The sequence below is a fragment of the Bombina bombina genome, chromosome 9, assembly GCF_027579735.1.
Source record: "Bombina bombina isolate aBomBom1 chromosome 9, aBomBom1.pri, whole genome shotgun sequence".
NCBI classification, from domain to species: domain Eukaryota; kingdom Metazoa; phylum Chordata; class Amphibia; order Anura; family Bombinatoridae; genus Bombina; species Bombina bombina.
Genome location: NC_069507.1, coordinates 209,432,110 through 209,459,559, shown reverse-complemented (window position 1 = coordinate 209,459,559; position 27,450 = coordinate 209,432,110). Strand labels below are relative to the sequence as shown.

Genomic DNA, 27,450 nt, shown 5'->3' with positions numbered 1-27,450 from the left:
CCGTTTTTTTAAATAAGAGTTACTTTTTGATTGTCATTCTGTGGGTATATACAAAGCTATACTCTGATACTACATGAGAAAGTTCCACTCCTTCTGTACTGATTAATAATTCCGGTTTATATTGTGAGAAGGCTATGGTTTGCCCACCTGCTCAATTTTTTTTTTATTTGCCTAAACACTGTTTGAAAGTCTAAGAAGGGAGACAAGCCTGCTAATACTCAGAGCGCCATTAGCCCTTCTGAGCCGTCTACTTCTCATGAATCTGGGTCCCGAGAAATTACTACCCTCTACATTACCCGCTCCACATGCAGTTCCCTGCGGCTCAACTAATCCTCCATCTGGAGGTTTTTTCCCAGCGGACTTTACCGCACAGTTACAATCGGCAGTGTCTGCGGCCCCAAGTGCCTTACCTCGCTCTAACAAACGCAAGAGAAAGGTTAAACATAGTTCTCCTGACCTAGAGTCATCTAAATATTTGTCGGATTTAGCTACTATATCCCAGCTATCCGAGGGTGAACTTTGAGTCGGAGAGTTCAGTTACTAAATCTCCTTCAGCGGAACAATCCTTTTGTTTTAAAATTGAGCATCTGCGTTTTTTATTAAAGGAAGTTGTCTACTCTCGAGGTTCCAGAGGCTACACTCCCTGAGGAGCCTAAGATCCCTAAAATAGACAGGGTTTACAAAGACAGGAAGGTCCCTCTGACTTTTCCTGTGCCAGTTATGATGGTGAACATTATTAGTAACAAATGGGAAAGAGTAGGAGCTTCTTTTGCCCCCTCACCTACTTTTAAAAAATTATTCCCAGGTCCCTGACTCTCAATTAGATTTGTTGGGCTCCATCCCGAAGGTGGATGGCGCTATCTCCACGCTGGCTAAGCATACTACTACTATCCCTCTGGAGGATAGTTCTTTTAAAGAGCCTATGGATAAAAAAAAAAAAGAAACTTTTCTGAGGAAGAGGTTTCAACATACAGGGTTTTTTATTTCAACTGGTGGCAGCTGTAGCAGCTACCTACTGGTGCGACTATGTCAGAGTTCATTGAGGTGGAAACTCCCCTCAAGGATATTCAGGAGAGAATTAAGGCACTGAGAATTGCCAACTCCAATTGCTAACTCCATTCACATAAAAGCAAAGGGCTCTCTGGTTGAAGTCTTGAACTGCGGATATGACTTCTAAATCCAGACTCCTTTCTCTTCCCTTCAAGGGGAAGATTTTAGTCGGTCCAGAGCTGGACTCCATTATCTCTACGGTTACCGGAGGGAAAGGTGCCTTCTTACCGCAAGATAAGAATAGGCCTAAGGAACGGCAATGGTCTAATTTTCGTTCCTTTCGTGCTGACAAGTCGCAACAGCAGCAGTCCTCTTCCAAGTCCGAGCAGCCCAAGAGTACTTGGAAGCCTGTTCACTCCTGGAATAAGTCCAAACAGAATAAGAAGCCCGCCGAGAACAAATCGGCATGAAGGGGCGGCCCCCGATCCAGGATCGAGTAGGGGGCAGACTGTCTCTTTTCTCAGACGCTTAGTTCCAGGATGTACAGGATCCTTGGGTCCTGGAGGCTGTATCTCAAGCATACAGGATAGGATTCAAGTCTAATCCGCCCAGGGGCAGATTCCTACTCTCTAGTCTTTCGACAAAAACAGCAAATAGGGATGCTTCTTAGGTTGCGTACGGGATCTCTCCTCTCTAAGAGTAAATTGTCCCAGTACCTACAGCAGAAAGAGGTTTGGGGTTTTATTCAAAACCTTTTGTGGTTCCAAAGAAGTTGGGAACTTTCCGTCCAATTCTGGACCTAAAGTGCTTAAACAAGTTTCTGAGTGTTCCCTCTTTCAAGATGGAAACAATACGGTCAGTTTATGACCACAATAGACCTGAAGGATGCATACCTTCAGGTCCAGATGTACATGGAATATTTTCAGTTCCTGAGGTTTGCTTTTCTGGATCAGCACTTCCAGTTCATAGCTCTTCCATTTGGCCTAGCTACTGCTCCAAGTATATTTACAAAGGTTCTTGGGGCTCTTCGAGTCGTTGCCAGAACACAAGGTATTGCAGTAGCGCCTTACCTGGACAATATCTTGGTACAGGCACCATCTTTTCTTCTAGCGGAAGAACATTCGGAGTGCCTTCTCAGTCTTCTTCGATCACATGGATGGAAGATAAACTTGGAAAAGAGTTCTTACTCCAAGTACAAGGGTGAATTTTCTGGGAACTATAATAGACTCCATAACCATGAGAATATTCCTCACAGATCAGAGATGTTGCAAGCTAACTTCTGCATGTCTTGCCCTCCAAGCCTCCTCGAGACCCTCAGTGGCTCAGTGTATGGAGATAATCTGACTCACGGTGTCCTGCATTGACATTCTTTTTGTCAGATTCCATCTCAGACCCTTACAACTATGCATGCTGAGACAATGGAAGGGCGACCATTCTGATCTGTCTAAACAGCTTGTGCTGGACAGCCTGTTGAGAGAGTCACTCTCCTGATGGCTCTGTCCAGATAGTCTGTCCCAAGGCACATGCTTTTTGAGACCATCCTGGGATATTGTGACTACAGAGAGCCATTTTGGGTGCCAAGAAGGCACAAGGTCTGTGGACTCAGGAGTCCTCTTCCAATCAATATTTTTGAACACCGGGCAATCTTCAATGCCTTGAAAGCTTGGCCCCTTCAGGGTTTGTCCCAGTTTATCAGATACCAATCAGACAATATAACTTTGGTTGCCTATATAAACCATCAAGGGGGAACGAGAAGTTCCTTGTCTATGAGAGAGGTATCTCAGATACTAGAGTGGGTGGAGACTCACAAATATACGCTGTCAGCGATCCACATTCCAGGTGTGGACAACTGGGAAGCAGACTTCCTCAGCAGGCAATCCTTTCACCCAGAGGAAGGGTCTCTTCACCCCAAGGTGTTTGCAGAGATATGCAGCAAGTAGGGGATGCCGGAGATAGATCTCATGGCAGAATTGATAGATGCCCTATCAGTACCATGGAGGTTCAGTCTCATATCTTTTCCCTCCATTACCACTTCTCCCTCATGTTGTGGCTCGCATCAAGCAGGAGCGAGCATCTGTGATTCCGATTGCTCCTTCGTGCTTCTGTTTTTTCATTCTGATAAGGCGGTTTTTACGCACTAAACTAGGGTTCCTTCCTAAGGTGGTGTCAAATCGTAACATCAAGAAATGCTGTCCCTTCCTTGTGTCCTAAACCACCTTCAGCGAAGCAACGTTTGCTTCACAATCTAGATGTGGCTTGAAGTTCTATCATTAGGCTAAGGAATTCAGACAATCTTCCTCTTTGTCTGTCATCTATGCAGGGAAGTGTTAGGGGCAGAAGGCTACTACGACTTCTCTATCTGTCTGGTTGAGGAGTGTTATCCGCTTATATTATGAGACAGCGGGACGACAGCTCCTGAGAGGATAACGGCTCATTCCACTACAGAAGGTGGCTTCTTCTTGGGCTTTTAAGATGAAGCCTCAATGGATTGTGATAACATACTTTATCTAAATTTTAAAAGTTTGATGTGTTTGCTTCGGCTGAAGCAGCTTTCGGGAGAAAAGTTTTGCAGGCTTTGGTGCCCTCAGAATAGGGTCTGCTTCTTTTTTCTGTTCCCTCCCATTATTCATTAAGTGTCCTCTGGAGCTTGGGTATAGTTTTCCCCAACAACAAGGAATGAAGTTGTGAACTCTCCCTGCCTCATGGAAGGAAAAAGTAAATTTATGCTTAAATGAAAAATTGATTTCTTCTGTGGTAAGACGAGTCCACGGATTCATCCTTTACTTGTGGGATATTATCCTTCCTAACAGGAAGTGGCAAAGAGCACCACAGCAGAGCTGTCTATATAGCTCCACCCCCCAGTCATTCGACTGAAGGTAGAGGAAGAAAAAGGAGAAACTACAAGGTGCAGAGGTGACAGTTTAAATAAAAAAATATATAATCTGGCAGGGCGGGCCGTGGACTCGTCTTACCGTAGAAGAAATCAATTTATCAGGTAAGCATAAATTTACTTTTCTTCTATAAAGGTAAGACGAGTCCACGGGTTCATCCTTTACTTGTGGGATACAATACCAAAGCTACAGGACACGGATGAACGGGAGGGACAAGACAGATGGTTTAACAGAAGGCACCACAGCTTGAAGAACTTTTCTCCCAAAAACAGCCTCCGAAGAAGCAAAGGTATCAAATTTGGAAAATTTGGAAAAGGTATGAAGCGAAGACCAAGTTGCAGCCTTACAAATCTGTTCAACAGAAGCATCATTTTTAAAAGCCCATGTGGAAGCCACCACTCTAGTAGAGTGAGCTGTAATTCTTTCAGGAGGCTTGATGATGCTTTTTAGCCAAAAGGCAAGAGAGGTAGCCGTAGCTTTTTGACCTCTACGTTTTCCAGAATAGACAACAAAGAAGATGTTTGACGGAAATCTTTGGTCGCTTGCAAGTAAAACTTTAAAGCACGAACCACGTCCAAGTTGTGCAATAGACGCTCCTTCTTAGAGGAAGGATTAGGACACAGAGAAGGAACAACAATTTCCTGATTAATATTCTTATTAGTAACAACCTTAGGAAGGAATCCAGGTCTGGTACGCAGAACCACCTTATCAGCATAGAAAACAAGATAAGGCGAGTCGCATTGCAATGCAGATAGTTCAGAAACTCTTCGAGCCGAAGAGATAGCAACTAAAAATAGAACTTTCCAAGATAGAAGCTTAATATCTATGGAATGCATAGGTTCAAACGGAACCCCTTGAAGAACTTTAAGAACTAAATTCAAACTCCATGGCGGAGCAACAGGTTTAAACACAGGCTTGATTCTAACTAAAGCCTGACAGAACGACTGAACGTCTGGAACATCTGCCAGACGTTTATGCAGTAGAACTGATAAAGCGGATATCTGTCCCTTTAAGGAACTATCTGATAGCCCCTTCTCCAATCCTTGGAGAAAGGACAAAATCCTAGGAATGCTGATCTTACTCCATGAGTAGCCTTTGGATTTGAACCAATAAAGATATATATACACCATATCTTATGATAAATTTCCTGGTGACAGGCTTTCGAGCCTGAATCAAGGTATCTATGACCAACTCAGAGAACCCCCGCTTGGATAAGATCAAGCGTTCAATCTCCAAGCAGTCAGTCGCAGAGAAACTAGATTTGGATGCTGGAACGAACCTTGAATCAGAAGGTCCTGTCTCAGTGGCAGAGTCCATGGTGGAAGAGATGACATGTCCACCAGGTCTGCATACCAAGTCCTGCGTGGCCACGCAGGTGCTATCAAAATCACCGAAGCTCTCTCCTGTTTGATTCTGGCAATCAAACGAGGAAGGAGAGGAAATGTTGGAAACACATAAGCCAGGTTGAACGACCAGGGTACTGCCAGAGCATCTAGCAGTACTGCCTGAGGATCCCTTAACCTGGACCCGTAACGAGGAAGTTTGGCATTCTGATGAGACACCATCAGATCCAATTCTGGTGTGCCCCATTGCTGAATCAATTTTGCAAACACCTCCGGATGGAGTTCCCACTCGCCCGGATGAAAAGTATGGCGACTTAGAAAATCCGCTTCCCAGTTCTCCACTCCTGGGATATAGATTGCTGATAGATGGCAAGAGTGAGTCTCTGCCCATCGAATTATTTTGGTAACCTCTATCATCGCTAGAGAACTCTTTGTTCCCCCCTGATGATCTATATATGCTACAGTGGTGACATTGTCCGACTGAAATCTTATGAATCTGGCCGACGCTAGATGAGGCCACGCCTGAAGCGCGTTGAATATCGCTCAGTTCTAGAATATTTATCGGGAGGAGAGCCTCCTCCTGAGTCCACAAACCCTGTGCTTTCAGGGAAGTCCAATAGGCTGGCGTCCGTCGTCACTATGACCCACGCTGGCTTGCGGAAACACATTCCCTTGGACAGATGATCCTGTGACAACCACCAAAGAAGAGTTTCAGGTCTCTTGATCAAGATTTATCTGAGGAGATAAATCTGCATAATCCCTGTTCCACTGTTTGAGCATGCAAAGTTGCAGTGGTCTGCAAGCGAGCAAACTGAACTATATCCATTGCCGCTACCATTAAACCGATTACCTCCATACACTGAGCCACTGACGCAGAGGAATGGAATGAAGAGCTCGGCAGATGGATAAAATCTTTGATTTCCTGACCTCCGTCTGATAGATTCAGTGGACATGAAAATTTTTCTGAGTTCCCAGGAATGGAAGTCTTGTGAGAGGGATAAGTGAACTCTTTTTTACATTCACCTTTCACCCGTGAGATCTTAGAAAAGCCAACACAATGTCCGTGTGAGACTTGGCTAGTTGGTAAGTTGACGCCTGGATTAAGATATCGTCCAGATAAGGCGCCACAGCTATGCCCCGCGGCCTTAGAACTGCCAGAAGGGACCCTAGGACCTTTGTGAAAATTCTGGGAGCCGTGGCCAACCCGAAGGGAAGAGCCACAAACTGGTAATGCTTGTCCAGAAAGGCGAACCTAAGGAACTGGTGATGATCTTTGTGGATAGGAATGTGTAGATACGCATCCTTTAAGTCCACGGTGGTCATATAGTTTATTGCCTCTTTCACTTTACCCTTCCTAGTACTTAGAGTAGGCAAAGAGAATGACTGGGGAGTGGAGCTAAGGGAGGAGCTATATAGACAGCTCTGCTGTGGTGCTCTTTGCCACTTCCTGTTAGGAAGGATAATCTCTCACAAGTAAAGGATGAATCCGTGGACTCGTCGTACCTTTATAGAAGAAAAGGAAATTTATTCTTACCCGATAAATTTGTTTCTTTTACAATATGATGAGTCCACATATTTCATCCTTACTTGTGGGATATCGCCTCCTGGTCAGCAGGAGGAGGCAAAGAGCACCACAGCAGAGCTGGGTGTGTGTGTGAGTCTCTCTCTCTCTCTCTCTCTCCTTCTCTAACAAAATGAAAGACCTGTCTTAGAAAAACAGGGCGGATGGACTCATCGTATCGTAAAAGAAACAAATGTATCAGGTAAGAATAAGTTTCCTTTTACAAGATACGATGAGTCCACGGATTTCATCCTTACTTGTGGGATACAATACCAAAGCTATAGTACACGGATGAAAAGGGAGGGACAAGACAGGGAACCTAAACGGAAGGCACCACTGCTTGAAGAACTTTTCTCCCAAAAACAGCCTCAGACGAGGCAAAAAGTATCAGATTTGTAAAATTTGGAAAAAGTGTGAAGAGACGACCAAGTTGCAGCCTTGCAAATCTGTTCAACAGAAGCATCATTTTTGAATGCCCATGAGGAAGCCACAGCTCTAGTGGAATGAGCCGTAATTTGTGCAGGAGGCTGCTGTCCAGCAGTCTCATATGCAAAACGTATGATACTCTTCAGCCAAAATGAAAGAGGTAGCCGTAGCTTTCTGACCCCTACGCTTCCCATAAAACACAATAAACAGGGAAGACGATTGACGAAAATCCTTAGTTGCCTGTAAGTAAAACTTCAAAGCACGGACCACGTCCAAATTATGTAACAGTCGCTCCTTCTTAGAAGGATTAGGACACAAGGAAGGAACAACAATTTCATGATTAATATTTTTATTAGAAACAACCTTAGGAAGGAAACCAGGTTTGGTACGTAACACCACCTTATCGGCATGGGAAATAAGATAAGGAGAATCACATTGTAATGCCGAAAGCACAGAAACTCTGCAAGCAGAAGAAATAGCGACCAAAAATAAAACTTTCCAAGATAACTTAATATCTATGGAATGCATAGGTTCAAACGGAACCCCTTGAAGAATATTAAGAACGAAATTCAAACTCCAAGGAGGAGCAATTGGTCTAAACACAGGCCTGATTCTAGTCAGAGCCTGACAAAAAGATTGAACATCTGCCAGACGCTTGTGTAGCAAAATAGACAAAGCAGAAATCTGTCCTTTTAAGGAACTGGCTGACAACCCTTTCTCCAATCCTTCTTGGAGAAAAGAAAATCCTGGGAATCCTAACCCTACTCCATGAGTAGCCCTTGGATTCGCACCAATAAAGATATTTACGCCATATCTTATGGTAAATCTTTCTAGTAACAGGCTTAGGTGCCTGAATCAAGGTATCAATGACCGAATCAGAGAACCCTCACTTAGATAAAATCAAGCGTTCAATCTCCAAGCAGTTAGCTGCAGAGAAACTAGATTCGAATGATGGAAGGGTCCCTGAAAGAGAAGGTCTTTCCTCAATGGAAGCTTCCATGGTGGCTGAGATGACATTTCCACCAGATCAGCATACCAAGTCCTGCGAGGCCACGCAGGAGCGATGAGGATCACCGAAGCCCTCTCCTGTTTGACTCGAGCAATCACCCGGGGAAGGAGAGCAAATGGAGAGAACACGCAAATGGAGAGAACACATAAGCTAGGTCGAACGACCAAGGAACTGCCAAGGCATCTATCACCTCGGCCTGGGGATCCCTGGACCCGTATCTCGGAAGCTTGGCATTCTGACAAGACGCCATAAGATCCAACTCCGGCCTGCCCCATCTGAGAATCAGGTTGGCAAATATCTCCGGATGGAGTTCCCATTCCCCCGGATGAAAAGTCTGTCTGCTCAGAAAATCTGCTTCCCAGTTTTCCACACCTGGGATGTGGATTGCCGACATAACAAGAGTGAGCCTCCGTCCACTGAATTATCTTGGCTACTTCTGTCATCGCTAAGGAACTCCTTGTTCCACCCTGATGATTGATGTAGGCTAGTCGTAATGTTGTCCGACTGGAATCTGATGAATTTGGCCGAAGCCAAACCTGAAGCGCATTGAATATTGCTCTCAACTCTAGGATATTGATGGGAATTAGAGACTCCATACACCCTGAGCCTATCAGACTGGCGTCCGTTGTCACTATCACCCATGAGGGTCTGCGGAAGCATGTCCCCTGGGACAGATGATCCAGTGACAACCACCATAGAAGAGAGTCCCTTGTCTCCTGATCTAGATCTATTTGAGGAGACAAATTTGTATAATCTCCATTCCACTGTATGAGCATGCTCAGCTGCAGAGGTCTGAGATGAAAACGAGCAAATGGAATGATGTCCATTGCCGCTACCATCAACCCAATTGCCTCTATGCACTGAGCCACTGATGGCTGAGGATTGGACTGAAGGGTTCGGCATGTATTCAGAATCTTTAACTTCGACTTTCGTCAAAAAGACTTCAGTCAAAAAGATCTTCATGGATAGAGAGTCGATTAGAGTTCCCAAGAAAGGAACCTTTGTCTGTGGACCTAGCTAACTTTTCCAGATTCACTTTCCACCCGTTAGTCCATAAGAAGGACAGAACAATGCCAGTATGAGACTTTGTTAGCTGATAAGACGCCTGGATCAGAATATCGTCCAGATAATGCGCCACTGCAATGCCCTGCGGTCTGAGAACCGCCAGCAGAGACCCCAGACTCTGACTTTGAAGCCTTTGAAAAAGCCCTATACGGGCGAAACGCGTCATTATTCACACATCAAAGGCTGAATATTAACACTTTAGAGGGAAAGTGGCCTTCAGCTCCTTGGTTTGTTTTTAATGATCCTTTATTTTAAATTATAGTATTAAAAGTTATGTTTTAACTTTCCCAACTTCTCTACCAATTTGTCCAGGCATAGAGTGCTATAGGTGCAGCCTTTTGGGAGGTTCTTTCCTCTCTTTTGTTCAATTTATTCAATACTGCACAGCACCACTTTTCTGCTAAAATTATCACTGACGACACGATATATATAACGTGTCAGCTAACCCTAACATAGAAAAGATTGCCAGTGTGGTGCCACTGTATTCGTAGTGTGGTATAAGAATTTACTTCATAGTTGTCCTGTCTTGAACGCTAGCCGTGCGATATGGGCAAATTAGCCAACGCATCAGAAAGTGTAGAGGACATCACTGCAGCCATGTCTTTTAATGTAAAAGCTGCAGAGACTGGTGAAATACAAGGTCCCGCTTGAGCGGGTGTTAAGGGCTGTGACGCTTGGGGAGAAAGCTGTGGCATGCTCTGCATCTCATCTGTAGACTCTTGAGAAGCATTCAACTTAGTGAAAGATTTGTCAAAAACTATTTTGTCTCTAAAATGCAAGGCCCTCTCAATACATGAGGGACAAAAAGGAGCAGGGAGTTCCACAGTGGCATCCAAACACATTGAACACGCTACAGTTTGGATATCATCTGCATCCATCATAATAGAAAGCAAGAAGCAATTTGGTCTGAAAAATATAGTACTAAATTATAGCTAAATTAGCATAGAAACAGCAGCACAGATCATTTTAAACCTGGGCAGCTACTGTGCCTTTAAAAGCTAAACATGTATTAATATCAGAGCCTGAAAGGGTTAACAAGCACAGAACATTTTAAACCTGGGCAGCTACTGTGCCTTTAAAAGCTAAACATGTATTAATGTCAGAGCCTGAAAAGGTTAACAATCTAAGCACTCTAAAGATTTTATTTCAGAACCTCGCCTCAACAGCTCTGCTGAGGTGCCTACCTGCCCCCGCGGTCTTCCGACCACACTTGACAAAGGAACCGGAGGAATGTGACAAAAAGCCTAAGACTGCTCGTGTTCACTAATAACCATGTGGTCGGGGCGTGTGTTTAGTCTGATCCAGCAGCCGGATGTAATGACAGTCTGCGCGGCTAAACAGCGCGCCAAAGCAAGTCCCGTCCATCGTGGGCATCGCATCGGCCGTAACTCCGCGTGGCAAAGAACTTCCATATTCAGTGTCAAAATCAAATTGCAGCCGTAAACCGGAGTCCTGCAAGACTCCGGTAAGCACGCCCAGTGTCCAACACACAGGCACCACAGCTTTTTTGTTTGAGAAGCATTCTAGTGATGCATACAAGCCCCATTCGTAGGATCACAATAGGCCATAATAAACATTAACCTCTAATGTAACCCCCCTTGTGCCGGTTGACCCCTGGACAACTCACACATAGTTACAGAACAGCCCTTTTAACTTGTTGCTAAGGCTCTTGTTCCAACAACTCATAAGTACACAGTCCCTTCTGAGTTAGCCAGTGTCCCAGAAAATAAAAGACTGCACTTACCTCAGTGCTGATCAACAGCATGAGAAGTTCCACAGGATCAAGAGGTCTTCTCCCTCCACCAGCTCTGTGGACACAAAAGGGCCTTAGTTAATATTGCTAAGACCATCAGTATACAAAGGGCAGCACTATAATGGGAGGCACAGTGAGGGTAAAACCGCACCAGTTCCCATTGCTTTAAAGCCACCTGTAGCTCTACTCTAGAGGCTGACAAGGAATACGGCTACACCCTATAGAAAAATAGCACACTTTGGTACCATTTTAAAAATAATAAACTCTTGATTGAAGAATCTAAACTAACACCTCACTTTACCTCTTCCTATCACTAACACAGGCAAAGAGAATGACTGGGGTGTGAGGGAAGGGAGGAGCTATATATACAGCTCTGCTGTGGTGCTCTTTGCCTCCTCCTGCTAACCAGGAGGCGATATCCCACAAGTAAAGATGAAATCCGTGAACTCATCGTATCTTGTAAAAGAAACAGTTTATGTTTACCAGATAAATTCCTTTCCTTCCTGGCAGGGAGAGTCCACGACCCCGCCGGTAATTTATTTTTTTGATAGGTGGCTCCTTTTATATTATTTCTTCTGGCACCTTTTATACCCTGATGTTTCTCCTACTTTTCCTTGTTCCCTCGGCAGAATGACTGGGGGATAGGGGAAGTGGGACGGATATTTAAGCCTTTGGCTGGTGTGTTTTTGCCTCCTCCTGGTGGCCAGGTGTTGTATTTCCCAACAGTAAGGAATGAAGTTGTGGACTCTCCCAACCAGGAAGGAAAAGAATTTATCTGGTAACCATAAACTATGTTTTTTACTACTATTCTAAGGGAGTTTTGATCGGCAATGTAAAAAGCATTAAATCATTCAGTCAGAATTTTGCATAATGAATCAGTATAAGTAAATATCTAGAGCTTTAAAAGCAGAACGTGCCAAAGCTGAAAGGGACAATCTTAAATTCCCTATAAATGTTTTAATTCATGAAAATGTAATATTGCAATATACAATATTCTTTTGCTGTAATTGCTCTAGGTTGAAAATCAAATTTTGTAATCTAATTCTGCCTGAAAAAACTACCGAATTGTGTTCAGGTGTGGCTAACTGTACATACAATCGTAAAAGCAATCAAAATATATCAAGCATGTATAATGCAATGTTTCATTTATATTAACATATAAAGTACATTTATAAAGGAATTACAATTGGAGTTTTATTTCCCTTTAATATAAACCCCAAATAAAACACCTTGGATGCTTTTTAAGAACAGGCGACAAGTATCAACCTTACCTGTCTGATCCATTCCAACAGCACTCAAACTTGTCAAAGATGCAATCGTTTTCATACAGGGAACAAAGTTTACTTCTCAGATATTCGTGAACCTATAGTAAATAAAAAACTATTTGAAAACATAAAAAGGGCAAAAAGAAAATGTTTTAATGAGCTACAAAATTTTATAATATAACAATATTACCGTTAATAAAGTGTTGCATTGCAATAATGTGAGATACACATTTGGTGAGCAAATGACAAGAGTCATAAGAGCACAGAAACCAATCAGCAAGCTCCCAGTAGTGCACTGCTGCTCCTTAAAGGATACCAAGAAAACAAACTGCATTTGATTAAAAGAAAATTTATGCTTACCTGATAAATTTATTTCTTTATTGACACGAGTCCACGGATCATATTGCTAATGGGATATTCTTCTCCTGCTGACCAGGAGGTGAATATCCCATTAGTAATTAAGATGATCCGTGGACTCATCGTGTCTTAAAAAAGAAATAAGTAAATTGAAAAGCATCTTAAAATGGCATGCTCTATCTGAACCGTGATATTGACTTAAAAAGGGACATCCAGCCAAAATTGTGGACGCATTTGAGTTTTAAATAGAAGCATTTTTGTAGTTTACATGTATTAGCAAAAATGCTTCTTATAAAAGATATAGCAATTTCAGAAAATATTTTTTTTCTTTCGTGATTCAGATAGAGCATGCAATTTTAATTTTCTTCATTCTCTTAGAATCTTTATTTGAAAAGCAAAAATCTAAGTTTAGATGCCGGCCCTTTTTTGGTGAACAACCTGGGTTGTTCTTGACGATTGGTGGATAAATTAATCCACCAATAAACAAGTGCTGTCCAGCTTACTGAACCAAAAACGGGCTGGCTCCTTAGCTTAGATGTCTTTTTTCAAATAAAGATAGCAAGAGAACAAAGAAAAATTCATAATAGGAGCAAATTAGAAAGTTGCTTAAAATAGCATGCTGATCAAAATCATGTAAGAAAAAATTTGGGTTCAGTGTCCCATTAAGTATGCGCTGTGAACCAGCATTTTAAACAATACTTGCTCAAAGAGCCCAAGGTGCTTGTACCATCTGGTAATGAGTCAATTTATTAATTGCCGACATGATAAAAGCCCCACTGGCACTCTGAGCAGCTGCAATATTTAAAATGGTGCACTGAGAATATCTAGCTTTGCTTCACATGCAGAAAAAAATACTAACACTAAAACAGTTGACTAGAAGCATTTTTGCCAATACGTGTATATTGTAAATACAATCAGCAAGAAATTGATGCGCTGACTCAAAGGTAAATGTTGCTGGCTCAACCCAGCAACATTTACCTTTGAGTCAGCGCATCTATTTCTTGCCGATTGTGTTCAATAGCGGTTGGGTTTACCGCTTTCTGATACGCTGCTCACCTTGCTGTTCCGCTCTGGCTCTTGGGCTTGCTCCCCGCCCCTTCTCTACACTACACCGTCTACAGAGTGCCTAGCCACGTCACGGGTGACGTACCACGAAGAACGTCTTCACAATACCCGGATCTCTCTGCACGCCGAGAAGGACACACAAGCCGCACCCCCCCGGAAGGGTCTCATCGCCAATCCGAGGTGAAGTACAGCAGTGTGCCCAGGCACCCCACCAGACCAGTGGAGGGTAAGAGATGGACGACCTTTTACTACAGTGACTTGCATTGTTTATATTTCCCACCCGTGACACCTAGGCTGAAGCGGAATGTACTGACACTTTGGGAACTTTCCTGAGACTTTTAGGTCACTATTGCTTACAGTGGAACTGTTTTAACTGCTTGGTTCCTCTAGATATGAATTGCATTGGGACTATATTCCCCCCAGATTGGGTCTCTTACATATACGTCTAAAGTACCCAGGGGATTAACTTTCTGAACACTTCAGTCACGTGATATTTTTGTATATTGTAAATATGTTTCTTTTTAAAAGATGCAATTCATGTATGTGCATGTGAATTTTAACAGAAATGTCCCTTTATGGTCATAAAAGGGGAAGACAAAAGCAAAAAGGAAATACAGAAGGTTCTATATTAGGCTCATAACCTAGCTACTTACCTAATGAGACCCTGCTCTGAGAAGGAACAGAAACACCCCCCCTTTTTACCACTTTGAAATTTGCACTGCTTACAGGCACTTTCTTTCTCAGTAAACCACCATCACAGGACGGAAAAGTAAAACATAATTTATGCTTACCTGATAAATTCCTTTCTCCTGTAGTGTAGTCAGTCCACGGGTCATCCATTACTTATGGGATTATATCTCCTCCCTAACAGGAAGTGCAAGAGGATCACCCAAGCAGAGCTGCTATATAGCTCCTCCCCTCTACGTCATACCCAGTCATTCGACCGAAACCAAACGAGAAAGGAGAAACTATAGGGTGCAGTGGTGACTGGAGTTTAATTTAAAATTTAGACCTGCCGTAAAAACAGGGCGGGCCGTGGACTGACTACACTACAGGAGAAAGGAATTTATCAGGTAAGCATAAATTATGTTTTCTCCTGTTAAGTGTAGTCAGTCCACGGGTCATCCATTACTTATGGGATACCAATACCAAAGCTAAAAGTACACGGATGACGGGAGGGACAGGCAGGATCTTTACACGGAAGGAACCACTGCCTGTAGAACCTTTCTCCCAGGGAGGGCGGAGCTAGCCAGCCTAGGAGATGGCTGCTTTCTCTTAGAGCTCCTCAGCCCTATCTGTATGAGAACGGTTCAGGCTCATGCCTCACTCAAACTAACAGCCACAATTCTCGGCAAACACATTCACTCTGTGGCTAGCCACTCTGGGACCATCTATCTGCAATTTTAATCACCGGAGCACCTCCTAAAAGTGAGCGCACGACTGCGGCCTTCACACACCCGCCAACGCTTCTAAGTGAGACACCAGCACATCGGCTCTCACGGTTAGCCCATATCAACTGAGCATCTTAGGTAGAGGCAAACCGGAGCAGCAACAAAGCACTGGGCAACAAGTCACGGCTTCCCGATGCGGAGGTGAGTCACGCGGTAGGCCGCAGCCTAAAATAAAGTATTATGCGTACCTCGCACAACAAAAGGAGAAGTCCGGCACTAATAGCTGAAGCAGCAGAGCGAGACACATCTCTCAGCTAGACCTATGTCCGGCAGCTTTACTGTGGGGATATATTTGCACTAAGAACATATATGTTCATATCGCAGCACCGGCACATAATGTAACACAAAAGGCTCAAGCATTAACCCCTACATGCCTACATAAAATAGAACTTTGAATAAACCGCAGAGGGGCAACACTACACATAGCTTATTGCCAACATAAGCTTCTCCTCATCAAAAATTTAATAGTGAAAAAGACCTGGGGGCACAATCCTTTACCTTATTTGAGGGATCACGCTGCAACCTACTTTCTCCTACTAAAAGGGACATAACTGTCAATACAGATCCTAGAGTCACCTCTCATTTCTTTGCAGCTCCTAACTGGTCTTGCAAACCTCTCTATCTACGCTAAAATGTCGCCAAAGAAAGGCAGTAAACCAAGTAAAAACAGCAAGCAGCTGAAAGCCACGTCTCACACTGTAAATACATTCTTTAAGACCTTGGAAAATAAAGCCAATGCTTCAGAAGAAGCTGACCCCCCTGATCTTGTCTCAGGCCAAAGCTCATCAGAATCTGAAAGTGATCAACCTGCAGAAAGCATTACCATACCCACAGCTCTATTTCACTCAATCCCCTCAAAAAAAGACTTTTCATCACTAATAACTCAAGTCAAGCAATGCATTAAAGATGAGATCTCTGACCTCAAGAAAGACATCTCTGAAATAGGACACAGGGTAGAATCACTTGAAAACACACAAGATGCCCAAGCAGAAGCTATCACAGAGCTCCATCACACTATTCAACGTCAGGGTGCAAACATTTCAGAGCTGGAAGATAAACTGGACGACGCAGAAAACCGCAGCAGGTGCCATAACATCAGACTAAGAGGAATTCCTGAAGCTGTTGCAACACCTGATCTAGAGCAATACCTTCAAAACTTTTTCAGTACCCTGAAAAAAGAAGAAACACAGACAAAAATAGAAATTGACAGGGCCCACAGAGCTCTGCGCCCCAAACCACAAATAGGCCAACCGCCAAGAGACGTTATAGTCAGAATCACCAATTACCAGGTAAAAGAAGAATTAATGAAACTTGCAAGAGAACAACAACCCCTCAGGTACGACAATGTAGAGATACAGGTTTTCGCTGATCTATCTCAAAGGACACTCTCCAAACGCAGAGATCTTAAACCACTAACATCACTCCTACGGAAGAGAAGCATCCCATACCGATGGGGTTTTCCCTTTCATTTGATAATACTATGGAAGGGCAGACGCCTGTCATGCTCCACTACAGATGACATCTTACCTATCTGCAGAGAACTAGACATTCAACCGCCACAACTAGCTGAGGGCCTACCCGCCCATATCAAAGACCACAACACCACAGGTCCTCCACCACTCCCGCAACGGAAGGAATGGATTCCAGTCCGTCAAAAGAGAACACAGAAGCCCGCTTCACCCCAGATGTCTTCTAGAGGTGATACAAGCTGACTTTGACGTTTCGTGGTAAACCCCACTTTTTGTTACCATTCTTCCTGCCCCAGTTTAGATTGGGGCCCATATTTCTTTATTATTGGTTTATTGCTGCACAATGTTTTTTCTTAGTTCCCTTTTATTGCACTGAAATGCTTGATTTCTTATAATATGCTGACTGTTAGTTATTAGCAAAGTTTAATGGTTCTCATACAGTTGGGAGTTTATCTCCTTAAATTTAGGAATGTTTAATGTACTTAAGATGGAAACTGTATTTTGTTTCTTTTTTCTCTCTCTCTTTACTCCCTTTTCTCTACCTTTTTCTGCTCCCTCTATCTTTCCCCTCTTCTGTCTCTTACCGTGTGCACACGACGTCCAACCTATTAGTTATGCTGGCACCCTTCAAAATAAACTTTACTTTCTCACACAACCAAAATGAATAGACACTCACCACATGAACAAATTATTTTTACACAAAATGTCAAAGGCCTAAATTGCCCCCAAAAAAGGAGAATGGCCATTAATGATCTCCAGAAAAAAGGTGGGAACATATTGATGCTCCAAGAAACGCACTTTAAATCTAAAAATATTCCCAAATACTTCTCCCCACAATATCCGCAGCACTTCCACAGCACAAACCCTAATAAGAAAATCAATGGGGTCAGTATTTTGCTCCACAAATCCTTACCATTCACTAAGATACGGTGCATTTCAGATAAGGAAGGTAGATATATCTGCCTAAAAGGCTTACTATTTGGTAAACCGGTAACCTTAGTGAATGCCTACGCTCCTAACTCCAGACAAGACCAATTTATAAATTCGATTTCAGACTTAATTGTAAAAGAATTAAAAGGCCCCCTTATAGTAGCTGGAGATCTCAATTTCCCTCTAGACCCTACGGTTGATTGCTCAAACCCAGAATCCAGAACCAAAACCCCTAACCTACCCAAGATTTGGCAGAAATTCAAATCCTTAGGCATACACGATGTATGGAGATACTTCAACCCCCAAAAACGTGACTACACCTTTTTTTCCCACCCCAAACGCAATTATTCCAGGCTAGATTATATATTAGTAGATCACATACTCCTATCTCACTCCAAACTTTCACAGATAAAACACACTTCCTGGTCCGACCACTCCCTAGTTTCGTGTCATATTAACTGGCCTTCTGCTCCACTTAGGGCCTTCCAATGGAAATTAGATAACTCCATACTACTAGATCCAATTCAAGCAAAGCTCTTCGCAACTCATATTAAAGACTATTTTGCACATAACAACACTCCAGATGTGAACGTGGCAACCCTTTGGGAAGCCCACAAATGCACAATCAGGGGAGAATTTATTAAAGCAAAAGCACAAATCAAAAAGAAAGGTAGACTAGAAATAGAAAGCTTAACCTCTGAAATATCTGACCTAGATTAACACCCACAAAATCAACCCCCTAGATAACGCTGTTCTTGAGGAACTCAGAGTAAAGAGAGATAAACTGAATTCCATCCTTCATATCAAAGCACAAAGGCAATTGCTATTTCTCCAACAAAATTTTTATAGAGAGGGTAATAAGCCAGGGAAATACCTTGCAAGAGCTCTAAAAAAACAACAACAGAAAACCTATGTACACTCTATAAAATCAGCTCAAGGTAAAATCATAGAAGATACACACACTATAGCGAACGAATTCAAAGTATTCTACCATAAACTCTATAACTTATATCCCAACAGGGACACCCAAAAACACCGCCAACTTGCTCTCAATACCTTAAGAATATTCCACTCACACAATTGACCACTGAGCAAAGCGAATTACTGGAGAAACCCATATCCACCTCAGAAGTAAATGACGCAATCCGACAGTTAAAACAAAATAAAGCCCCAGGCCCAGACGGCTATACAGGTCTCTATTATAAAACATTTGCAAATTTACTAATCCCACCCTTAAACCTATTTAACCACATAAATGCCTCCCGTCCCTTCTCTGATAGCATGCTTCAAGCAAATATCTCTGTTATTGCCAAACCAGGTAAAACTACTGACTCCCCAGCCAATTATAGACCCATCTCCCTACTTAATATAGATCTAAAAAACTCTACGCCAAAATTTTAGCCACCCGTCTTAATAAAATCCTTCCGTCCTTAATCCACCAAGACCAAGTGGGTTTTGTGCCCCATAGAGAGGCTAAAGATAATACAGTTAAAGTTCTCAATCTCCTAGAATACATCTCGACAACCCAATCCCCGACTGTTTTCCTATCGACTGACACCGAAAAGGCATTTGACAGACTAGACTGGACTTTTCTACAAGAAACCCTAAGACGATATAACTTCCCAGACTCTTTTATTCAAAAAATCCTAGCCTTATATACCAATCCCACAGCACAAATCAGAATAAACGGTACGTTATCCGACCCCTTTGAAATCAGAAATGGATCCAGACAGGGATGCCCCTTATCCCCACTCTTATTTATCTTAGCCTTAGAGCCGCTCGCTATTAAAATACGTCTTAATAACCAGATACGTGGAATAGAGGTAGATGACCAAACCCACAAGTTAGCCATATTCGCAGATGACATTCTCCTGACACTCACCAACCCGCTCCCCCTCCCTTAGAACAACTATTTCAGAGTTAGACCACTATGGGACTGTATCCAATTTCCTGATCAATATGACAAAATCTGAATATCTCCCTATCAATCTTACTAACCAATCTCTAGATGAATTGAAACTATCTTGCCCCCTCAAATTGCAAACAAAATTCCTAAAATATTTAGGCATTCGCATTACCCCCAACATAGCAGATCTCCGCATACATAATTATGGTACCTTAATCTCAGAACTTAAAAACCTTACCTCAACTTGGCTACCCAAAAACATTTCATGGCTAGGCAGAATCCACACAGCAAAAATGATGCTATTGCCAAAAGTATTATATATCCTCCAGACAATCCCCATCCCAGGCACCCAGAAAGACCTGGATATCTTACAAAAAATTATAAACGATTATATTTGGAGACACAGACCCCCTAGAATTATTAAAAACACGCTTCATAAACTTCCTAGTGATGGGGGACTGGGGGTCCCTCATCTTCGCTCCTATAAACTTGCCATTTCGTTGCAAAGAATCTCAGATTGGTGCAAAATCAATGGCCCAAATCCCAAACAATGGGTACAATTAGAAAACACCTTATCCTTGTCACATAACTTAGATGAGATATGTTGGAACCCGGGTTTCTTCAATAAATACAGTATATCCTCCTCATCCATAACAAATGAAACATGGTCAGACTGGAGACAAATCAACAAACCACTGAACAAAATCTCCTCTCGATATTCTCCTCTCACCACACTTCTAAATAACCCAGAATTCCCACCAGGCCTTCACCAAATACCCCCCCAACTCGCAAGACCTTCCAGATCACTTCCTATATACCTCTTGACAGATAGCAATCACAAAATCAAAACCAAAAACCAAATGGATTCTTTAAATCATCCATTTCTATCCTCTTGGTTTTGTCTTAACCAGGCAAGACACTACATAACCACACACAAGAATATAAAGAACCTAACACGACCTCTCACCCTCTTTGAACAAATATGTCAATCAATTGAAAATACACCTAGAACAATCTCCAAACTACATAAACTGATCCTACAAATGACCTTTCCACTTCTCCCCTCTTATACAAAAAGATGGGACCTAGAACTCAAGACGAACACTTCCCCCAAAATCTGGATGCGCAGATTCGACACTCTAACCCACTCAGCACATTCAGCCCAAGCTAAAGAGACCAACATCAAGATAATGATGAGATGGTACTTAACTCCAGCAAGGTTAAAATCTATATATAAAAACTCATCAATGCTATGTTGGAGAGGCTGCACACAAGAGGGACACCTTACCCACATTTGGTGGGACTGCGATCTTATAAAACCATTCTGGTCACAAATTTTTACACGCATTAATAAAATATTAAGCACAAACATATCTCCCACCCCAGATTTAGTTTTACTCTGCCAACCCCCCGCCATCACTTGTAAGATAAGAAAACACCTTTACCACTTAATGCTCAACACTGCAAATCAGCTAATCCCTAGAAAATGGAAATCTACATTAATCCCTGCTATCCAGGAATGGATAACATCAGTTCAAAAAAAACCTTCTTCTGGAAAGATTGCATTACCTCAAACTAGGCCAAATCACCCTATACCAAGATATGATCTTCTTATGGGAATCCTTCACACTCGCTGATACATAGACTCAAATCAACAAAAGGTCTCCCCTTTAAATTCTATAAAAAAACCCTATCCCCCCCCTCTCCCTGCCATCAACGAGACATTTCTGCCCTTATCATATACAACTTGTAATGATCTAAATATGGTTCAACGCATAGAAATTCTAACCACAGACTAGTGAAATGGGCAAGTAAACAACACCAGAAGAAGCAGAGAAATGAGACCACTGATTGTGTACACGGTTACCATGTTAGCTCCCCACTATCTTTCCATTTCCCATCTTTTTCTTTATTCTACTCTTCTTTCCTTTCTCTCCTTAATTTATGTTAAGTGCTAATTTTTTGAGATAAGTTTACTCTCATTGCCTCACACTTATAATACAATATGTCTTGAGGAATGTATATCAGCATCCCAATTGGGCAAGGACACCATTAGTCCTATCTTTGAAACAGGAGCTCCCCCCACACCTGCTGATCTCTAACCCTTCCTAAGCACAAGAGCTCTGTCACAGCACACGATGGATTAATTAAAGGACATTGGACTATGGTATAATCTTTCAACAAGGACTGTCCTCATGACAAACATTATGCTATGTTTAGCCTAACATCAATCTTTTTCATGATTTATTTATCCTGCCTTGATTGTAAACTGTTGACCTTACATATGTTTACCTGTTTTGAATTGAAAAAAAAAAAAAAAAAAAAAAGAACCTTTCTCCCAAAAACAGCCTCCGCAGAAGCAAAAGTGTCAAATTTGTAAAATTTCGAAAAAGTGTGAAGTGAAGACCAAGTTGCAGCCTTACAAATCTGTTCAACAGAGGCCTCATCCTTAAAGGCCCAAGTGGAAGCCACAGCTCTAGTAGAATGAGCTGTAATTCTTTCAGGAGGCTGCTGTCCAGCAGTCTCATAGGCTAAACGTATTATGCTACGAAGCCAAAAAGAGAGAGAGGTAGCCGAAGCTTTTTGACCTCTCCTCTGTCCAGAATAAACGACAAACAGGGAAGAAGTTTGGCGAAAATCTTTAGTTGCCTGCAAATAAAATTTCAGGGCACGGACGACGTCCAGATTGTGCAGAAGTCGTTCCTTCTTTGAAGAAGGGTTAGGGCACAATGATGGAACAACAATCTCTTGATTGATATTCCTGTTAGTGACTACCTTAGGTAAGAACCCAGGTTTAGTACGCAGAACTACCTTGTCTGAATGAAAAATCAGATAAGGAGAATCACAATGTAAGGCTGATAACTCAGAGACTCTTCGAGCCGAGGAAATAGCCATTAAAAACAGAACTTTCCAAGATAACAGCTTGATATCAATGGAATGAAGGGGTTCAAACGGAACACCTTGCAGAACGTTAAGAACTAAGTTTAAGCTCCACGGCGGAGCAACAGTCTTAAACACAGGCTTAATCCTAGCCAAAGCCTGACAAAAAGCCTGAACGTCTGGAACTTCTGACAGACGTTTGTGTAAAAGGATAGACAGAGCTGAGATCTGTCCCTTTAACGAACTAGCAGATAAACCCTTTTCTAAACCTTCTTGTAGAAAAGACAATATCCTAGGAATCCTAACCTTACTCCATGAGTAACTCTTGGATTCGCACCAATGTAAGTATTTACGCCATATTTTATGGTAAATTTTCCTGGTAACAGGTTTCCTAGCCTGTATTAAGGTATCAATCACTGACTCCGAGAATCCCCGCTTTGATAGAATCAAGCGTTCAATCTCCATGCAGTCAGCCTCAGAGAAATTAGATTTGGATGTTTGAAAGGACCCTGAATCAGAAGGTCCTGTCTCAGAGGTAGAGACCAAGGTGGACAGGACGACATGTCCACTAGATCTGCATACCAGGTCCTGCGTGGCCACGCAGGCGCTATAAGAATTATCAATGCTCTCTCCTGTTTGATCCTGGCAATCAATCGAGGAAGCATCGGGAAGGGTGGAAACACATAAGCCATGTTGAAAACCCAAGGTGCTGTCAGAGCATCTATCAGTACCGCTCCCGGGTCCCTGGACCTGGATCCGTAACAAGGAAGCTTGGCGTTCTGGCGAGACGCCATGAGATCCAGATCTGGTTTGCCCCAATGCTGAAGCAGTTGGGCAAACACCTCCGGATGAAGTTCCCACTCCCCCGGATGAAAAGTCTGGCGACTTAGGAAATCCACCTCCCAGTTCTCCTGGGATGTGGATCGCTGACAGGTGGCAAGAGTGAGACTCTGCCCAGCGAATTATCTATGAGACTTCCATCATCGCTAGGGAACTCCTTGTCCCTCCCTGATGGTTGATGTAAGCCACAGTCGTGATGTTGTCCGACTGAAACCTGATGAACCTCAGAGTTGCTAACTGAGGCCAAGCCAGAAGGGCATTGAAAACTGCTTAATTCCAGAATGTTTATTGGAAGGAGTCTCTCCTCCTGAGTCCATGATCCCTGAGCCTTCAGGGAATTCCAGACAGCGCCCCAACCTAGCAGGCTGGCGTCTGTTGTTACAATCGTCCAATCTGGCCTGCTGAAGGGCATCCCCCTGGACAGATGTGGCCGAGAAAGCCACCATAGAAGAGAATCTCTGGTCTCTTGATCCAGATTTAGCATAGGGGACAAATCTGAGTAATCCCCATTCCACTGACTTAGCATGCACAATTGCAGTGGTCTGAGATGCAGGCGTGCAAAAGGTACTATGTCCATTGCCGCTACCATTAAGCCGATTACCTCCATGCATTGAGCCACTGACGGGTGTTGAATGGAATGAAGGACACGGCAAGCATTTAGAAGTTTTGATAACCTGTCCTCTGTCAGGTAAATTTTCATTTCTACAGAATCTATAAGAGTCCCCAAGAAGGGAACTCTTGTGAGTGGCAATAGAGAACTCTTTTCTACGTTCACCTTCCACCCATGCGACCTTAGAAATGCCAGAACTAACTCTGTATGAGACTTGGCAGTTTGGAAACTTGACGCTTGTATCAGAATGTCGTCTAGGTACGGAGCTACCGCTATTCCTCGCGGTCTTAGTACCGCCAGAAGAGAGCCCAGAACCTTTGTAAAGATTCTTGGAGCCGTAGCTAACCCGAAGGGAAGAGCTACAAACTGGTAATGCCTGTTTAGGAAGGCAAACCTTAGATACCGGTAATGATCCTTGTGAATCGGTATGTGAAGGTAGGCATCCTTTAAATCCACTGTGGTCATGTACTGACCCTTTTGGATCATAGGTAAGATGGTCCGAATAGTTTCCATTTTGAACGATGGAACTCTTAGGAATTTGTTTAGGATCTTTAAGTCCAAGATTGGTCTGAAGGTTCCCTCTTTTTTGGGAACCACAAACAGATTTGAGTAAAACCCTTGTCCGTGTTCCGACCGCGGAGCATCAATGCAATTAGTACACAAATTTCTATTGGGCTCCACATTGGCCTTTAAACATATTGAACAAAGAGATTCATCTGTGTCAGACATGTTTAAACAAACTAGCAATGAGACTAGCAAGCTTGGAAAATACTTTTCAAATAAATTTACAAGCAATATAAAAAACGTTACTGTGCCTTTAAGAAGCACAAAAAACTGTCACAGTTGAAATAACAATGAACCAAATTAGTTATAGCAACCAAATTTTCACAGTAAATGCATTAAGTTATCAAAGAATTGCACCCACCAGCAAATGGATGATTAACCCCTTAGTACCCAAAAACGGATAACAAATATAAACGTTTTTATCACAGTCAAAACACACTCTCACAGGTCTGCTGTGAGTGATTACCTCCCTCAAAACTAGTTTTGGAGACCCCTGGGCTCTGTAGAGACGTCCTGGATCATGGAGGAAGAAATAGGAAGACTGCGACTGAATTTTTACTGCGCAATAAAGCGCTAAAATAGGCCCCTCCCACTCATAATACAACAGTGGGGAAGCCCAGTAAACTGATTTTATGCCATGTGGTAAAAATCATGCCCATAAAGTTTTATCACCAAGTACCTCAGAAAAAAACGATTAACATGCCAGTAAACGTTTTAAAAATAAAATTATGAAATGTTATTAATAAGCCTGCTGCTAGTCGCTTTCACTGCAGTGGAGGCTCAAATATAACTTAAATGTATACAGTATTTTCTTAGTGAAGTTCCATTCCCCAGAAATACCTCAATGTAAACATACATACATATCAGCCTGATACCAGTCGCTACTACTGCATTTAAGGCTGCACTTACATTACATCGGTATTAGCAGTATTTTCTCAGTCAATTCCATTCCTTAGAAAATAATATACGGCAACATACCTCCTTGCAGGTGAACCCTGCCTGCTGTCCCCTGTTCTGAAGTTACCTCACTCCTCAGAATGGCCGAGAACAGCAAATGGATCTTAGTTACGACCGCTAAGATCATACACAAACTCAGATTCTTCTTCTAATGCTGCCTGAGAAAAAAAAAAACAACACACTCCGGTGCTGTTTAAAATAAACTTTTGATTGAAGAAATAAAAACTAAGTTTAACAACCACAGTCCTCTCACACGTCCTATCTATTAGTTAGGTGCAAGAGAATGACTGGGTATGACGTAGAGGGGAGGAGCTATATAGCAGCTCTGCTTGGGTGATCCTCTTGCACTTCCTGTTAGGGAGGAGATATAATCCCATAAGTAATGGATGACCCGTGGACTGACTACACTTAACAGGAGAAAGAAGGAATCCAGGCAAATATTCACCAGCTGAGGTGATTGACAAATAATGGCTTTGCTCCTAAAACTATGGAGCTAATGGCAGCCAATCACGTTCACTCTTGCAAAATTATTTATTGAAATTGAGTAACACTCTTCAGCAACATATCTATAAATCCAGAATATAAATATCTCTCAGAAAGCATTGTGCATAATGCATAGGGTGACCATATTGCCGCTTTATAAAGGAACACTTATGAAAAACACATGTCAGGGCTGTTTAAAGAAATGTTTTGTATAAGAACCCTAACATATGTATTTTTCATGTGTCCCTTCTTAAAGCGGCAATATGGTCAGCCTAATAATGCACCAGGTGTTGGTAATTTACCAGATTTATGAATGTGTTGTTATTGCTGAAGTTTTAATGTATTTCAATAAGTGAACATTTTATAAAATTTTTGGCAAAACCGAACGTGAATGGCTGCCATTAGCTCCATAGATTTGGGTGTGAGAAGCACTTATGCGTGTTAGTATGAAACGGAAGTAGTTGTAACTAGTAGTTTCTAACACTCCTTTTGACAAAACTGAGTGAAGTATTATAACACACCATTGCCTTACAATGTTAATATGGATTTAGTTTTTGTGTGAAGTGATTGAAAAGCAAAGCAAAAAACAGGATGGGGAAACGTACAAGAGAAATACTGAATGGAGAAATCAAAGTATTTGTATTGTGACAAAATAGAATCCACTATATTTTACCAAACTTTGCTGAGGCTGACATCTTAATTTGTAAATAAGAAAAATGAGGAAATTCTAAAATCGGCCTCATTACAGCACTCGCGTATTAAAATTAGTGGAATAAGGCCAATTCTCATGGTAACACTAATTTGGGATAAGTGATTGCTGAAATGTATGGGGATCTGTAATAACATTGGGTAAAAAAAACTTGGGTAAAAGGTACAGTAAAGTCTAAATGAAATGTTCATAATTCAGATATAGCATGCAATTTTAAAGGACCACTCAATGCAGTAGAATTGCATAATTAACAAGTGCATACTAAATAAAGAATTATTTAACACCCACTGAATTTTAAATAAGCAGTAGATTTTTTTCAAATTTATTTTTTCCTCACATTTTCCACCTCCTTGTATCATGTGACCGACAACCAATCACAGACTAGTATATGTATACCCATTGAGCTTGTGCACATGCTCAGTAGGATCTTGTTCCTCAGAAAGTGTGGATCTAAGAACATTTTTTTTATATTTGAGGTAAATTGGAGACTTAAAACGTCATGCTCTTTCTGAATCATAAGTTTAATTTTGACCTGAGTGTTCCTTTAACCAACTTTAAAAAATGTGCTTTGTTCTCTTGGTATACTGTGCTGAACAGTAAACCTAGGTAGTCTAATAGGAGCGCAAACATGTCTTTGTGTTTGTAACTATGCATAACATTGCTATAAAAAAATTGTCGCAAACACTGCCGCCAGATGGCTAAAAACACGTGCACTCCTGAGCACAACTAGGATAACCTTGTGAAAGCCATCATGCAGACGTTTTACATCTTATGCAGAATCGCACAACAAATATATATCCAGGCTTTATAGTAAAAGTTAGGAAGCAGTTTACTTCCTTGCTTAAAGCAAGGTTTCAATTATCAGAGATAAAATATCTAGCTAATGATATTGGAAATCAACCAGGGTGCTCCTATTGCAAGTTGTC

General features: G+C 42.1%; 1 protein-coding gene across 1 annotated transcript in view; it reads right to left on the bottom strand.

The window, feature by feature from the left end:
• PPP2R2D (protein phosphatase 2 regulatory subunit Bdelta) overlaps positions 1-27,450 on the bottom strand; it is a 111,381-nt gene that overhangs the window by 7,370 nt on the left and 76,561 nt on the right. Inside the window, exon 9 of the mRNA XM_053692588.1 lies at positions 12,310-12,401. Within this exon, the coding sequence (XP_053548563.1) occupies positions 12,310-12,401 (92 nt within the window). The remainder of the gene's footprint in view (positions 1-12,309; positions 12,402-27,450) is intronic.